The 15,172-nt window shown below is 42.7% G+C and overlaps 1 protein-coding gene across 2 annotated transcripts; it reads right to left on the reverse strand.

Moving 5' to 3' along the window:
* Positions 1-382: 382 nt before the first annotated feature.
* Positions 383-15,101, reverse strand: orc1 (origin recognition complex, subunit 1). Of its 2 annotated transcripts, XM_015355640.2 has the most exons (19): positions 14,791-15,101; positions 14,296-14,404; positions 12,692-12,819; positions 12,319-12,497; positions 11,649-11,997; positions 10,415-10,515; positions 10,257-10,312; positions 9,548-9,673; positions 8,701-8,805; positions 7,938-8,175; positions 7,509-7,615; positions 7,214-7,315; positions 6,035-6,206; positions 5,369-5,476; positions 4,736-4,885; positions 3,663-3,782; positions 3,051-3,220; positions 2,225-2,312; positions 383-1,397 (listed from the first exon to the last, which is right to left on the reverse strand). In XM_015355640.2, exons 2-19 carry the CDS (start codon positions 14,391-14,393, stop codon positions 1,203-1,205), a joined length of 2,592 nt encoding a protein of 863 aa, XP_015211126.2. In that variant the 5' UTR covers positions 14,394-14,404; positions 14,791-15,101; the 3' UTR covers positions 383-1,202. The 2 variants fall into 2 exon arrangements, with proteins under 2 accessions (XP_015211126.2, XP_015211125.2); XM_015355639.2 differs by having other exon boundaries at positions 10,257-10,515.
* Between the last annotated feature and the right edge of the window lie 71 nt (positions 15,102-15,172).

A 15,172-nucleotide genomic window follows, 5' to 3' on the forward strand; every position in this document is an offset into this window, starting at 1 on the left:
TCACATTCACAGGTTTTACGTCGCACATACACGTAAAACACCTTCACAACATGAACGTGAGGGACAAAACAGAAATTAACCTCAACTGCAACGAGCACTAAACCAAACTGTAGCTTTAATTAATAACATCTTAGCCACACGAGAAGCAATAGCTTTATTGTCATATGAGAGCATTTTATATGAATGTGAGAGGTAAAATGGAGAGTGAGAGCATTTTGTGTGTATGCGAGAGCAATTTGTGTGTGTATGAGAGGTAAAGTTTGAATAATGGCCTAAACAGCATTTTGCATGTATTTGTATGCAGACGATCAAACTTAACCATCATAGTGTTCCCTTTTGGAACTGTACATAGTATGCATATACAAGTCCACCTTGAAGAAGGTAATATCCAATATCTTTATTACACATGACAAATCTAAAAAGTTGAAGTTAAAGTTAATCATACACACCCTTCAACAATAATCTTGTTCTTGCTTAGTTAAACAACATAAGGTCATAAGGTCATAAGGCCAAATACAAGAAACTGCAATCCAAGGTTGCTTACAATCTTTATTTTCTACCAGCAACTTTAAATCCAGTAAGCTAATGGGTCAAAGTGATGATTTAAAACGATCACCTGATCAAAAACAGAATTCTAAATGCGATTGAAGATTTCATTTCATGCGACTTAAAAGAGAGGGTGTAGAACTAATAGTAGAATAGGTGAAAGCCCTCTTGTAAGCCAAGATGATATGGGATTCCACTGAGGTAGTTTTCCACAGCCAACCACTAAAAGGACACACACCACAATGCAGAATCTCTAAAAGCATTCTAAGCTCAGCTCTGTTGGAATGACATGCTCCTGCGAAGCAGAGCCCACAAGAATACACATAACTGTCCTCAATTTAGCCCTGTTCTTCACGAATGGCACAGGTTGTAAACACCAAAAATAAACACGACGGTTCTTCCACGTTTATACCGCAGGAGCACAGAGCCTGAATACTGGCCACAGCTGCCTATAAATGTTCAGTTCATGGAAGACAAATATAAATGATGACAAAGAAAATTAAAAGTGCTTTGAAATGTTCATCAATGGGTGTAATATGCAGCCAGTAGCAGTTTTTCTGGTCTAGGATGGACTCTCTTTTCTTTCAAATGGTGCCAGTACTGGCTGTGCTTGGGGAGGTTTTTCCTCCCAGTGTCGCACCAGCGCCCCCTGGTGGCTAGTCCTCCTTCAGTGCGTAGAGCACATCGTCCTGACTGACATTGAGCCGCACACGGAGCAGCAGATCGCAGCGGCTGGGCTCCAGCAGGAGCAGGCGGCAGGCCCCCAGCCGCAGACAGGCAGCCAGGCCCTCCGACAGGCTGACCGGCTGCAGTCCCTCCACTCGGCACAGGGCCCGGTGCTGCTGGAACACCTGGAGAGAGGGGCACGCCACAGGGTCAGAGGCCTTGAGACTGGTGCAAAACAGCACAGGGGAAAACAACGCCACTCTTCTGAAGGGATTTATCTAGCACATTCTTTTACAACATGCGTTTCCCCTTTCTGGTCTTATCATATCATACTGATGAAAAGCCTGTCCAGAAGCTTATTTTGTTTCATCCATTTGACTTGGGAATCAACTTGTTGCAATTTGGCAACTTTTGTGTCTTTTTTATATTGCCACAGAGACCAGTTTCAGGTGCTGAATATCAGCTGGTAGTGTACTACATCCTGATGCTGAATGAGTTTTCATGAAGACTCCAACCTGCTGCATTTCAGTGAAACAGCCTGTTGCCTCCAGACCACTGTTCTGATCTTGTGTTTGGTGGGAAAAAAACAACTTCTATGTCATTCCTCCTGATTTAGCTACCACAGGCTATCTTCTGAAGATGGAAAACAAATTTAAACCTGGGATGACTTTTAGATATTTTTATAGCTGTAACTAGGTTTGCTGACATGATGTTGATAACCTTTAACCTTAGATCATCAGACTAATTTTAAGCTTTCTGCAACTGATATTAATCAGGTAACTAACAAAACATTAAAAGATTAAATTGACATTTCCTATATTTTCAATATGGTTACAACATCATTACAGAATAAGAAGAAATACGAACATTGGGTATTTAAAAAAATACAGAATTATTTTTTAGTTATGCTACTGATATATTTAACTTATTGTTAGATATATATAGATATTAGATGAAGTTATATTTCGATTAATTAGGTGAAGTTGTATATGGATTGATTAATATCTAAAACCTGCTGGAAAGTGGCTTCCTCCAGTCCCAGCCTCCGGAACTCTGCGATCACTGCCCGCAGAAAGAGCTGCTCCTGCAAAGATGCACACCTGCCGGACACAACAAGCAGGTCAGGCAGGGAAAAGCTTCTCCCGAAGGAATCGACCAAGAAGTGTATTCGACTGTTCAACTATTTATTGCAGGGTTAGAAATAAATATCCAAAATATCAAAAAATAATATACAGGTCAATCTCAATTTTTGTGGCTGATGCATTAATGATAAATGCTGCATCAATCAGACACGTATAAACAAAGAACTAATTCTCCATAAGAATGCATGTTAATAGGGTTGTGGGGGAGGTGTGTTCCAAGAACAACCCCATCTTGAAGCCTGAACACACAAATAAAAACAATTGGGCACATTTCTGCTTGTAAAATGGCTCTATGGTTGAACTAAAAGTTATTTTTTAAACTAGGTTTGTTAATGTTTAGCAACGTTTTGTTAAAGATGCTCTTTGCAGCTGGGACATTCCAAACCAAGAAATTAAATAAATCACTTGGCAAACATACTTGCTTATGGCTTCCAAGGCAACCTTTATCTAGAATACATGGACAGTGTAATGTGTGCCATTTTTATTTAAAAATCCCCATCTGTTGTGTTTGACTGATGAAGAAAGTGAGGGGCAACTGCTACCTGTCTGTCTCTTTCAATGAAGGTGAGAATAATGAACAAAGAATAATGAAAAAATGCAAAAAAAGTGGACAAAATAATTAACCCAGACCAATCACTGATAGTATGAAATGAAGTGTCCTGAGATGTGTGCAGAGTCTCGATCAGTCATTCTTACCGTATGGCAGTGATGTAGGGGGATGAGAACATCTCATCCAGAGCCTCCATGACATGGCTCATGCCCACCAGCCCAGAGCTGCTATTTCGGTTGTTGGAGAACTCGCAGATCTCAGTGGCGCGCCGGCAGATGTCCAGGCAGCGCCGCGCGTCCCCGGACAGAGCAGCTACCTGCAGTCCCAAATAGCCGAGTTATATAACGGCAGAGTTAGAGCAGAGCCCAATGTAATGTCCTCCCCCAATGGCAGAGTTAGAGCAGAGCCCACTGTACTGTCCTCCCTCAACAGCAGAGTTAGAGCAGAGCCCACTGTACTGTCCTCCCCCAACGACAGAGTTTGAGCAGAGCCTACTGTCCACCCCTCACAGAAGTATTACTACTTCTTATTACTAAGAGACGTTTCAGTGTGGCTGAAAGGATAACAGATTTTACCTGTTTTAAAAGTCATTACTTTCTTTCTTTTCAAAAATATAAATGTGATAAAGGGATATTTTAGCTTCTCGTGTAAGAAAGCAAGAATAGAAGAAAAAGAAAAATAAATCTGAAGTTTTCTTAACAGCGTTTCAGTCATTCATACAGCCTGTGATCCCTGAAGGCATCTAAAACAATGCCCACCTTTCTAGAAACCAGCTGCAGAGCATCTTCCTCGAAAGCTCGGACCCTGTTAAGACGGGAGGTTATGATTTGCTGGAGTTGTTTAAAAGTGTACGGCTGGAAGGACAACCGGGTCAGGCCCTGTGAACGATGACAGACATCATGTCAGACAGGCAAGGGCAAGAATTAAGCAGCTTGGGCTTTTCTGGTCAAGAAAACGCCAGACACTGATACAAGTACCTTACTTTATGTCATGATTTAATTAATCCTGCAGCAGAAGATCTATTCATTAGGGAATGAAATAAATTACATTTGGTTGTATTCATAAAGTATCTATCATCACACATGATCCCACAGTGCTTCATGTATAGAAGAGGATTAATTTAATTTAAATTGCTTCACCCACTTTAGTGACACAAGGCTGCCATTATGTGCCAGCAGCCCAACTAGCCCCTGAGCAAGGCCCTTAACCCCAACTGCTCCAGGGGCGCTGTACAATGGCAGACCCTGCGCTCTGACCCCAAGCTTCTCTCCCTGTCTGTGTGTCTGTGTCTCCTTGGAGAAAAGCTGGGGTATGCGAAAAGACGAATTCCTAATGCAAGAAATTGTATAGGGCTAATAAAGAAACATTATTATTATTATTAACTATACAGCTGGTCAGGTGGAGGAGCAAAAAAATACTTCATCAATTGAAACCAGGGTTAATATCCCTGTATTTATGAACCATATGATGGGATCTGGGTTTAATGACCAAGAAGTCAGGACTTTGGTTTAATGTTTTCCCTGTCACCATACTCTGAACACTGCTTTGGAAATTCTGATCAAGAGGGAAGAGTGACAGCTACTGGACCATCAACCCAACTTATATAACCAGCTGTTACTGGTTGTCCTTAGAGGTCTCCCACCACAGCACTGAGCACACCCTATTTTGCTTAGTTGTCTAAGATTCTGAAACCTGATGAATCAGGGCACAATTTGATAAGACTACTGTAATTACTTTAACACTCCTTACTTCAGCATGAGTTAAAATTAAGGTAACATCATTTCTTTTCTCACATCCACCCCACCACTGCCCACTGGTGTCCATCCCATACCAGTCTGCTGGCCACACGGTTGATCATGATCCTCTCAGGCAGGTCCATGGTATTGGCGATGGCTAAGACCACCAGCTTGGCGTGTCTGCGTGTGGGCCAATCAAACAGATTGTACATCACGTTCTGCTTCCGGGTCCATAGAAGATCCAGCTGAAGGAGGGGGAGGGGGGAGGAAGGCAAAAGATAGAAGACTTCTTCATATTGATGCACGAAGAGAACTTACAAAAGTACAATACTTGCATAAAACCTTATATGTTACTTTCAAAAGCTAGAATTTACATGATCACTATGGTATCTAATTAATAATAGCGGTAGTCCTCCCATAAAAAAAATAAAAATCCTACTTTATCATGCAGTGCACTTAATTTTTCACAAATAAGTTTCATTTTAAGAATTCCAGGGCTAGTAATTCATTTACTTTGAGTAGCCTGCTTGCGGTGCTGTCAGCAAGAGACATGCCAGTCCTCCCACTTGGTGGAGCTGCTGGGGAGTGTGCTAAGTGCCATATGATGAATGGCTCTGCTATCAGAGGAGTATGTCTATGTGTCACCCAAGCAGTATGGAATTCACTGCTGGACAGCCAAGTCTGATGATTCTAAATTACACCGGTACGTCCCCCAACCCCTTCTTCACCTCATCCACTAAAAGCACAGTCGTCTCTCTCTTGGGTGCAGGTGTACTGAATCGTTTCTCCAGCAGTGAAGCTGCATGGTCAGCAGTGGCTTTTTGGTCTGTCAGTTTCTGCAAAAGAGAATCAGCATGACAGGTGATGACAAAATCACATCAATCAGAGATCTGCTTGCAAAGGTGCCAGGAATAAAAATTAAAAATTAGGAATTAAAAATTAGGAAAAGCAAAGCCATTCATCTATAAACTGACAAACTTTGGATCCTTGCAAATTTAAAGCATACTGTAAAATCAAAAACTCTACTGAGTAGTTGCAGTAAATTATAACAACTAATACGAAGTATTCTTAAATCTTACTAATTTTTGCTTCACTCTCATACTGTCAGATAACATGCAGTGCAAGTTTCCTAAAAGTTGTCCCCCCACAAAATTGTAAAAAGGATATGGGGTGTACTCAGAACGCAAGAAAACTGGATTTCATCCGGAAAGCAAAAACCTCACAAAACATGAGAATGCAAAAAAAACTCCCATAAAAATCACGCAAGTATCTTTGGGTGCCCCCCTTCGTTATCTTGCCATGGCTTACTGGGTGGGTGCTTGTGTTTGTGACTCACTGTGCTGTGGAGTGGTTGAGCTGAAAGTTTTTCTTTAACGTTTCTCAAGCCATTTCACCTGTAGAATCTGTACATATGCCTGGTGGGGGTCTGTCATTTTCATGCCATTTATTTCAATGAAGTTGAAAGGAGGGATCTCGTCCTGATCGGCAGCGTGCAGCAGACAACGCATCACCTCATGGACAGTGGCGGTTTTTCCTGTGCCTGGGACTCCGGAGATGTACATGCACCTGTGAAACCAATTACAGAGCCGTTCGAATCAGACTAGACTTAAGATAAGGCAAAACATGTACCTGAAACAAATGCTTCTAAGCAGGAGCAATGAAAACTCTCTTACTTGAACCATTTCCTTAATCACATTAGACCACAAAATTTAACTAAATAATAACAATTCCTTATACTTATTTAGTGCTTTTCTAGACACTCCACTCAAAGCACTTTACAGGTAATGGAGACTCCCCTCCACCACCACCAGTGTGCAGCCCCCACCTGGGTGATGCAACAGCAGCCATAGTGCACCAGTACACTCACCACACACCAGCTATCAGTAGGGAGGAGAACAAAGTGCTGAAGCCAATTTATAGATGGGGAATATTAGAAGACCATGATTGGTAAAGGTCAATGTGAAATTTGGCCAGGATGCCAGGGCAACAGCCCTACTCTTCTCGAGAAGCGCCCCGGGATTTTTAATGACCTCGGTTTTACGACTCATCCAAAGGACAGCCTCTTTTTACAGTCCCCGTCACTATACTGGGGCATTAGGACCCACACAGACCACACTGGCCCAACTAAAACGTCTTCCAGCAGCAACCTTAGTTTTTCCCAGGAGGTCTTCCATCCAGGTACTGACCAGGCTCACACCTGCTTAGCTTCAGTGGGTTGCCAGTTGTGAGCTACAGGGTGATATGGCTGCTGGCAAAAATTTGTCAAGTTCCTCCACTGGCACAACACTTTTTACCTAGTTTTAGGAAATCCTCACCCAACTTGAATAAGAACTATCACCAGAATCTTGTACAATTACAAGTTAACAGACCGTATAAAACCCAGAGCTAAGAACACTGCATATATATATATAGTTTTGCCCAGAGGACTTACTCATTTAGCAAAGACTACTAACATAATCCTTAAACTCTGACAGAAGACCTCTACAATTTAAAGATGGACAAGCTCTGTAGGCCACTATTATAGGACATCTCAGTTAAAACAAGCTGAGTGTTCAGGTCGTCTTGTAACCTACCCTCCAGTGCCATCAATGACCTTGCTCTCCACAAAACTGTAGATGTCCTGGAACTCCTGCTCTCGGCAGGGCAGAGACTCAGGGACAGAGGACACATGCAACCTATAATCACATGGAGACACGACAGAACAAGAGAGTGCAAGCTTGTGAGTACTAATAGCATGGTAGCATTATTACATCTTAATTAACTGATACCTGAAAAAAATAACAGGCCCAATAAAGGTCTTAAGCATAAAGTGAGAGTCCAGAACTCCTTGTTTTGATGACAGTCGCTCTCCTGAAGATGACCGCTCACCTTGCTCTCGCTTCCTCCAGTATGTTCCCAGGCTTCTTGGCAGGCAGGGACCTGCTGGGAATGCTGGGAGTAGCATTGTGTGGTGTTCGAGGAGTACTGGGGGCGATCTGCAAGAGGCAAGAAGAGCATACAAACACGTCGTTTCACCTGCACTGTCTTCTGGCAATTCTTGTTTCAGATCTTAATTACATCAGCTACACCATTATACACTCAGCCAGATGCAGCTCAAGTTGTCAGTCCTTTTTACAGTGGGTGGGCTTAAAGGTCCTCTGGACTCAACTTACAGTACACACAGAATGTCTTCGGTTTCATACAGTGTCAGATAACTGACAGATAAAAGGAATCCAAGAATGGGAGAAAATTAAACCAGAAGAATTAAACCAGTCTCCCACTGTCCATGCAAGTTACCAAAGGCAGAGCAATACACACCTTTTTACTGGGTGTCTTTCGGGGAGTTCTGGACGGAGTGCTGGCTTTGCGTCTGGCTCTGGGGGTGCAGGCCCCTGCAGCACGTCTGCTCTTCTTCTCCGCAATGCTGTCACCTTCACTGTCCGCTTCCGCCTCTTCTTCACTGCTGCTTTCCAGATCCTTCTTAGATGGAATGAACCCCTCATCTTCATCATCGTCGACATCTGAATGTGCATCCTGAACCCCATTCAATAGGTTTCTGTAAAGGCACAGGCATACAGGTGAGGTGCTAGCCCAGAACCCAAATGTACAGGCTACATTTCATCCCTGTTAGGCACATCATTGTGTAAGAAGAGACATTTGCCAAATTATCAAAATGAAAAACATGACGATCAAGAATTAACCTTGAAAATGAGTGTATAGACCTGATCGATATAAAAACAACTAAAAAAATGAATAAAATTCCATTCATTTCCAAGAGACAGCCATGACTTTTCAGCCAGTCATGCCCTTGGTTCACAGAAACTATCACTCTGCATGATGTCATGGTCAGCCATATTTATAATTCTTTCTCCATAGATGGCATGCTCCTCTGGGACATTTTTATGTGAAATAATTGGCTTTAGCGCATGCATTAATACAAGCTCCACAAATGGCCGTTGGTTCTGTTGAGAAATGTTCCAAAGAGATGCTAGGATCCAAAACAACCCTGATGGGTCAAAGATCTTAACATGCTAGATCTGTGCTTTGACAACATGATCTGCCTGAGCAGCCTGGTACTTACAACTGCTTTCTGATGCGCGAGGACACTAACATTGCAGACTTTCTCTTGGACCGGGGTGTCATGGCTGTCTGTTCTGTGTCTACATTGTTGTCTTTTGCTTCTTCCCTGGAGAACCAAAGACAATATAAGTGAGAGCAAAGTCCCAGTACCTGAGCTAGACTTGCCCATTTTCCCCACAAGGCCATAGTAGAGTAACACAACTGATGCTCACACAGCAGCCAAACCTTACTATCTTCCTTCACAGCAGGTCTATCAGAGCAATAGAATACAAGCCTGATGCAAAGAGCTTCAGAGTTCAGATCATTGATCGAACATCCATTTGCCACTGTGAAGGACACTCTGCTTCCACTAAAACCTTCAAGTGGAAATAAGAAAATACAGCACAGGAACTGAATAAGACTTGTGTTATACAGCAATTCAATTAATTTTGTCTCTCAGCAGAGGAAGGCTCGTGAAGCAGAGGGGTGCTACATAATGCAGTTTTATTCATAGGCATTTCAATGTTAAGGCACACAAAATAATTTTGAAATGTCCAGTCCCTGGTATAACAGAAATTGCACAGTACGTACAATACTAGAATTTAAAGACCCAACAGTCCAGTTCGTACCTAGTATTACTGAATTATCACCCTTTCACCAGATTTTGCGTAGCTCACCATGTAGCAAGAAGGAAAACAAACAATGAATATTACACTCCAAGAGATTTAGAATCTTTATTTCATTTATCCCTGGTAAAGATGCACAGAGATTATGGAGATTACTACAGTCATTCAACTGATTCACAAATCATTGTTCTCTGGCACCCATACTGTTGTGTCTGGAGGTATTTCAAAAGAAGAAATACTTACTTTTTCTGCGGTCTCACAGCACTTTTCCTGGGTGTGTCCTCTTTCTTGCAGGGGGTTTTGGAACACCTTGTCGAGACCCTCACTTTGTCCACTTCCCCATCCAGAGGAGAAACTCCAGAAGTGTCCCTGTAACAGCCCAGTGACAACTCTCACTGGCCCATCATCATCATCATTCAGTTTCCATAATACATACTGAAGTCTTCCTATAAAAATATTTCTACCTCTGACAAGGTTTAGGTTTAATTCCATGCTTAAAATTAGAAATAAATTAAAAACATTTAACTTTGAAGCCTTCGGGAGGAGTGGTGGCTCTGTGGCTAAGGATCCGTGACTATGCCTGGAAGGTTGTCGGTTTGTATCTCAAGGCCGGCAGAGGAATCCTACACCATTTGGCCCTTGAGCAAGGCCCTTAACCCCAACTGCTCCAGGTGCGCCTATAAATGGCTGACCCTGCGCTCTGACCCCAAGCTTCTCTCCCTGTCTGTGTGTCTCATGGAGAGCAAGTTGGGGTATGTGAAAAAGACAAATTCTTAATACAAGAAATTGTATATGGCCAATAAAGTGATCTTATCTTATCTTCTTCACTTTTAATTTTGCAAGATGTATGCTGTAAGTGAGCAACACTCTCAGCTCTTCACACAAAAGGGCCAGTATTGACTAGGCCCATCGTGGATCTACTGACAAGAAAGTGTACAGCAGAAATACATACTTTACTGACTCCTGGTTCCGATCGGGACGGGTGCTGCCGGCAGGGTCCTGAGCGCCCTGCAGGGGACAGATGCGAACAGCGGGGGAGGTGATGGCGACTGATCTGATGGGGGAAAGGCGGACAGTGATGCCGAGGGGCCGTGGGGGAGTGGCAAGAACCTTGCTTGTCAGCTCGCTCTTCTGGTTCTCAATCTCTGTGTGAAGCAGCTCCTCCAGCACATCATCCCTGGTGAGCCGAGCCCCCGCGGACTTCCCTGGGCCTACCAGAAGACACCAGAGAGCTAAACAGTGCGAACAATACTTTGGTGAAATAGCTAAATGATATCCTGGGATTGATTAAGTACTCAATACCAAATGAGTTAGATGGGCAGAGATGTTAGTAACATTCCTTACGATCTAACACTTATTTACTTGAGGAATGTCCACTGAAATGAGTAAAACAAACGAAAACAAACATTTAAGTTCATTAAAATTTTTTGGAATCTCTTTTCCATTCTGAAATGTGAAATGAGAAATGTTGGAAGCACACCCACAGTTCTTAACTGTGTTTTTATACCTTGTTTGCTGGGGAAGTACTGACCTACAGCTTGTCCCCTCCCCAGTAAAAAACACTTATTTTGAAAAACCTTGTTTTCCCCCCTGCTGCAGGGGGATGGGCATTGCCTCTGCGTACTATTATTAGGAACTTGTATTTTCAGATTTGTAATCCATTTGTAATGTAAAAGACCATGACCGCTGATGTCGGAGAAGCCGATAATAATAATAACGCCAGCAGCTATAGTATATCACCCTGCAAGTCCCTATTGGCAGCCCAATGATGCTAAGCAGGTGTAAGCCTGGTCAGCATGTGGATGGAAAACTCCTGGGAAAACTAAGGCTGCTGCCGGTAGAGGTGTTAGTGGGGCCAGTAGGGGGCGCTCACCATGTGGTCTGTGTAGGCCCTAATACCCCAGTACAGTGATGGGGACACTATACTTTAAAAAGGCACCGTCCTTCAGATGAGAAAAATAGTAAAATAGTCCTGTCTATGGTCATTAAAAATCCCAGGGCGATTCTCAAAAAGAGTAGGGGTGTTACCCCAGCGTCCTGGCCAAATTTCCCATTGGCCCTTACCAATCATGCCCTCCTAATAATCCCCATTTATGAACTAGCTTCATTACTCTTTTCTCCTTTCCACTGATAGCTGATGTGTGGGGAGCATTCTGGCACACTATAGCTGCCGTTGCATCATCCAGGGGGAGCTACACATTGGTGGTGGTGGAGGGGAGTCCCCATTACCTGTAAAGCACTTTGAGTGGAGTGTCCAGAAAAGCGCTATATAAGTGTAACAAATTAATAATAATATTATTATGGCAAATGACCACGCGAACCACAATTTCAAGCAAGCACTTACTGCTGAGCTGCAGCTTCTTCCGGACGCCTGGGGTGGAAGAACACTTGGCCTGCCGTCGGGCACTCAGGCCTTTTGACTGGGAGTACTTGGAGGAGGAGTGGTGGGACTCAGCCTGGCTTGAGGCTGGCACCCCCACACTCACCGCCCCAGCCAAGGCCCTCTTCATCACAGCAACGTCGGGGGTGGGCAGGCTGCCTCTGGGAGCAGGGGCCAGAGAAGCCCCACTGCCCTGTCCCACCTGCTCAGCTGTGACCGCTCTGAAGGCCTTCCCGTTCCAGGACAGCTTGACGTAGAGGGTGCCGTTGCTCTGCTCCACTGGGAAGGGGGCTTGTGGCTCCACATGTCTCACCTGGAGAACACAGAGTGCCTTCAGACTCGTCTCTCCTTAAGAAATCACCTTCAGAAAGGAATGCGGATCTCCCCCAAGCTTTGCCATGTCATAAGCCAATGCCACCCTTATTAGCAACAACATTTCACTGACTATTTAATTAAGGTTCTAAAAAGCATTTTAAATGAATTATTTTTCACATTGTAAATAAAATCCAAGTAGCAAGATGTTTTGCCCATGTTCTGATCACAAACAGAAATGTTTCATGAGATCAATTTTTAAAGTCTGAGGAAATATCCCAGATCACCTTCAACATACATGTGTGTCTGTGATTTTACTCACCTCCACAGCACCAAGAATAGTCTCCACATCTATTTCACAGTCACAGTTAGTCACGTCATACAGGAAGATCTCCTGAGGGTGGGGCGCCCTGCCCAACATCTTCCTCTTGTTAGAGGGCACCTCCGAGAATCGGGCAAACCACTGCACCTCTGCTCGCTTATTCTCTCTTTCCCTAGGACCTAAAGATGAGAGAACCATGCCATTACTTTTAACCTCATAAGTGTCTCAAGGAAAAAGAAGGGCTAAAGAAACACAATTTGCTACAACCTCACCACCTCCATGAATTTAAGCGATCTTTAAATTCTTTCAAAATACTTTCATGGTACACATGCTCTATATCAGACTGGAGAAGAAATGCCTGCCAGTGACTCACCACTGCCGTAGAGTTTGAGTAGTTTTGCAATAAAGGGATTGTCATCATCATCGCCTTCGATCAAGATGTACTGGCCGAGCTTTATAGAACTGGCTTCTGAAGTGCCTTCTGCATACATGAAAAACCCACTTGAAAAACAGAACAAATTTCGTTCAATTTAGTTTCAGAACCAATATTAAGTTTTATGTGTTAACTTAATTGAATTAACTTACTTAGCACTTTTTCTCTATGTATCTGCAACTAAAGTGTCTTTGTGGACTTCATGTCCTCCCTGAGACCTGACATTCAATTACAATTTGTGGCTTCAAAACCCTCATGGTTAGGTGCCATGATGGACTCTTCCTATGACGGACAGCACAGACAGTATGTGAAGGTAGAATGTTTAGTTTACAGCAAACAAAACATATATAACATTCCACGTAAGCCCCAATATTTTACTGCATCCCAAGTTATCATTCTTGACTGTATAAACAGAGAAAAGAGTTAAAACCTTAGGTTATGGACTTGATCCAGAAGTCACACCAATGTGATACACAATATAGTTACATCCTTTGATCTATGATATACACAAAACCTACTGTTACTGCACTTCAATAAATGTAAATAACATTGTTCTTAAATTGTTATTCTCAGTATTGTATAAATTCTCTTTAACCATTTACCCTACCACTTTAAAACTACAGGTTAGTTTGCTACCTTGCTATATGCCACTCAGTCACACTCATAAGGTGTACCGCAGGACTCTGTCCTAGAACCCCTACTCTAGACCTGTTCCTTGAGTCACTTCCACATATACTTTTTACCTCTCGTTTTGTCATCAGATTTCTCCCTCTGGCATGCTCCTGTGATGACTTCAAGAGTGGTATGCAGAATCACCCGCTTCCTTACCAACTATTCCACACAATTCCAAATGATCAGACTATTGTAACTCCCTCTTTTGCCGACTTCCCTGTTAATACTACCCGTTCACTCCAACTCATCATGAATTCTCTTGTTCACCTTTGCTCTTCACTTGCTACTCCATTACCTGTACCCCTCCACTGCATCCCTGTTACTGCGATTCAAGACCCTACTTCCCTCCCACCACTCTGCTCCTGCCAAACCTGACTCCTGTATCTCTCCCTTCAACCTCCTCAGCAGTGCAATGAACTGCCAACAGAAATCCAAACAGCTCAGTCCCTGACCACCTTTTGGCACCTGCTCAAGACTCACCCGTTCAGAAAGGAGATGTGTCTTCTCAGTACTCAGCTACATACCTCAGAAGCTCAATCAGCCTGCCCTAAAAGCCTTTTGTTTTCAATTTGACACTGGAATTCTCCTACTCAACTGAAACATGGAACTCACAGCATTATTGATCCGTACTAGCACTACCTAGATAGGCATGTTGTTGTTATGGGATTTTACTGCCTCACTTGCAAGTGCAGGTTCTGAGATGCAAAAAGCAAAATAGGCAAAATGGACACTTCTAACATGTAACCTTTCTTATGTGTCCTTGTACTAAACGATGGGATGAATGCAGTGTAAAAACACAACTTATTGATAATGGTTTTTAGTAGAAACAAGCTATCTGATTGCTAAGGAAGCCGAAGTCTTGAACTACTCACTCGTAATAGAAAAACTGCAGTTTCCTGTCAATGAGCGTAGGTTTTCCATTCCAAGTGTACACTCGCCTTTTCCTCTGCCTGGTTAGGTACCGGCTCATCTTTTTATCTCCTAAGGTGCACGAAAAGTAATAAAGCATTCAAAACTGAAATACTGAGAAAATGTGTTTTTAAATCTTGATTTTGAAGAAGAAAAAGTTTCTGAGTAAAGTTATATTATATCAATAGTGTCAACTGAGGTATTCAATTGAACAGTATGTTTAACTGCGTTACTGTCATTCTGTACATAAAAAAAACGTAACATGGAAACGACAGTGTTAATGACATTATGTGACTGAATTTTGAAAATGATGCTCATCTTCATGGAAATGATGGTGAGTAGTCGTCAACAACCAAGAAACAGTGAAATCCATGTGAACATAAACACATTGGACTCTCAGATTCCAGATGGAACCCAGTTATTCTTTCTAGATGTTACGATTTAAAAGATGTACTTACAAAATGAATGTCTAAGCAGGAAAGTAATGCCGCTTGATTTCTTCAGTGCACTTCAACTGATAAAAAAAGTTTGTCCAGGATGACACACAGGTAATAAACTATACCTCAAAAGTTTAAATAACGAAGGTGTGATTTTCGTTGTTAAAACAATCTTTAAAACGTAATTTTCTACTAACAAGAAGTGTTTCTTGTCATTTATTAATTCGCCTAAAATACACCAGACTTCATACAGTTATACAGTTATATCACTTCCTTTACTTTATAAGAACTACCCCCACCGACACACGCTACACTTTCCCGGGCTGGGTGCTCTGTGCTCAGTGACGTCATGTCACGTGACACGAGCGCTTGAAACACACGCCCTTTGACTCCAGAAGTGTAT

Source organism: Lepisosteus oculatus, chromosome 9 (genome assembly GCF_040954835.1).
Source record: "Lepisosteus oculatus isolate fLepOcu1 chromosome 9, fLepOcu1.hap2, whole genome shotgun sequence".
Classification (NCBI taxonomy): Eukaryota; Metazoa; Chordata; class Actinopteri; order Semionotiformes; family Lepisosteidae; genus Lepisosteus; species Lepisosteus oculatus.

What these genes read in the sequence shown, in the direction of transcription:
- orc1 (XM_015355639.2), bottom strand. Translation starts at nt 14,393, where the DNA reads ATGAGCCGGTACCTAACCAGGCAGAGGAAAAGGCGAGTGTACACTTGG. An exon ending in CGGAACCAGGAGTCAGTAAA is followed by an intron (nt 9,674 to 10,256) that starts GTATGTATTTCT and finishes GGGCTGTTACAG; the next exon opens with GGACACTTCTGGAGTTTCTC. An exon ending in CTGGAGGAAGCGAGAGCAAG is followed by an intron (nt 7,316 to 7,508) that starts GTGAGCGGTCAT and finishes ATGTGATTATAG; the next exon opens with GTTGCATGTGTCCTCTGTCC.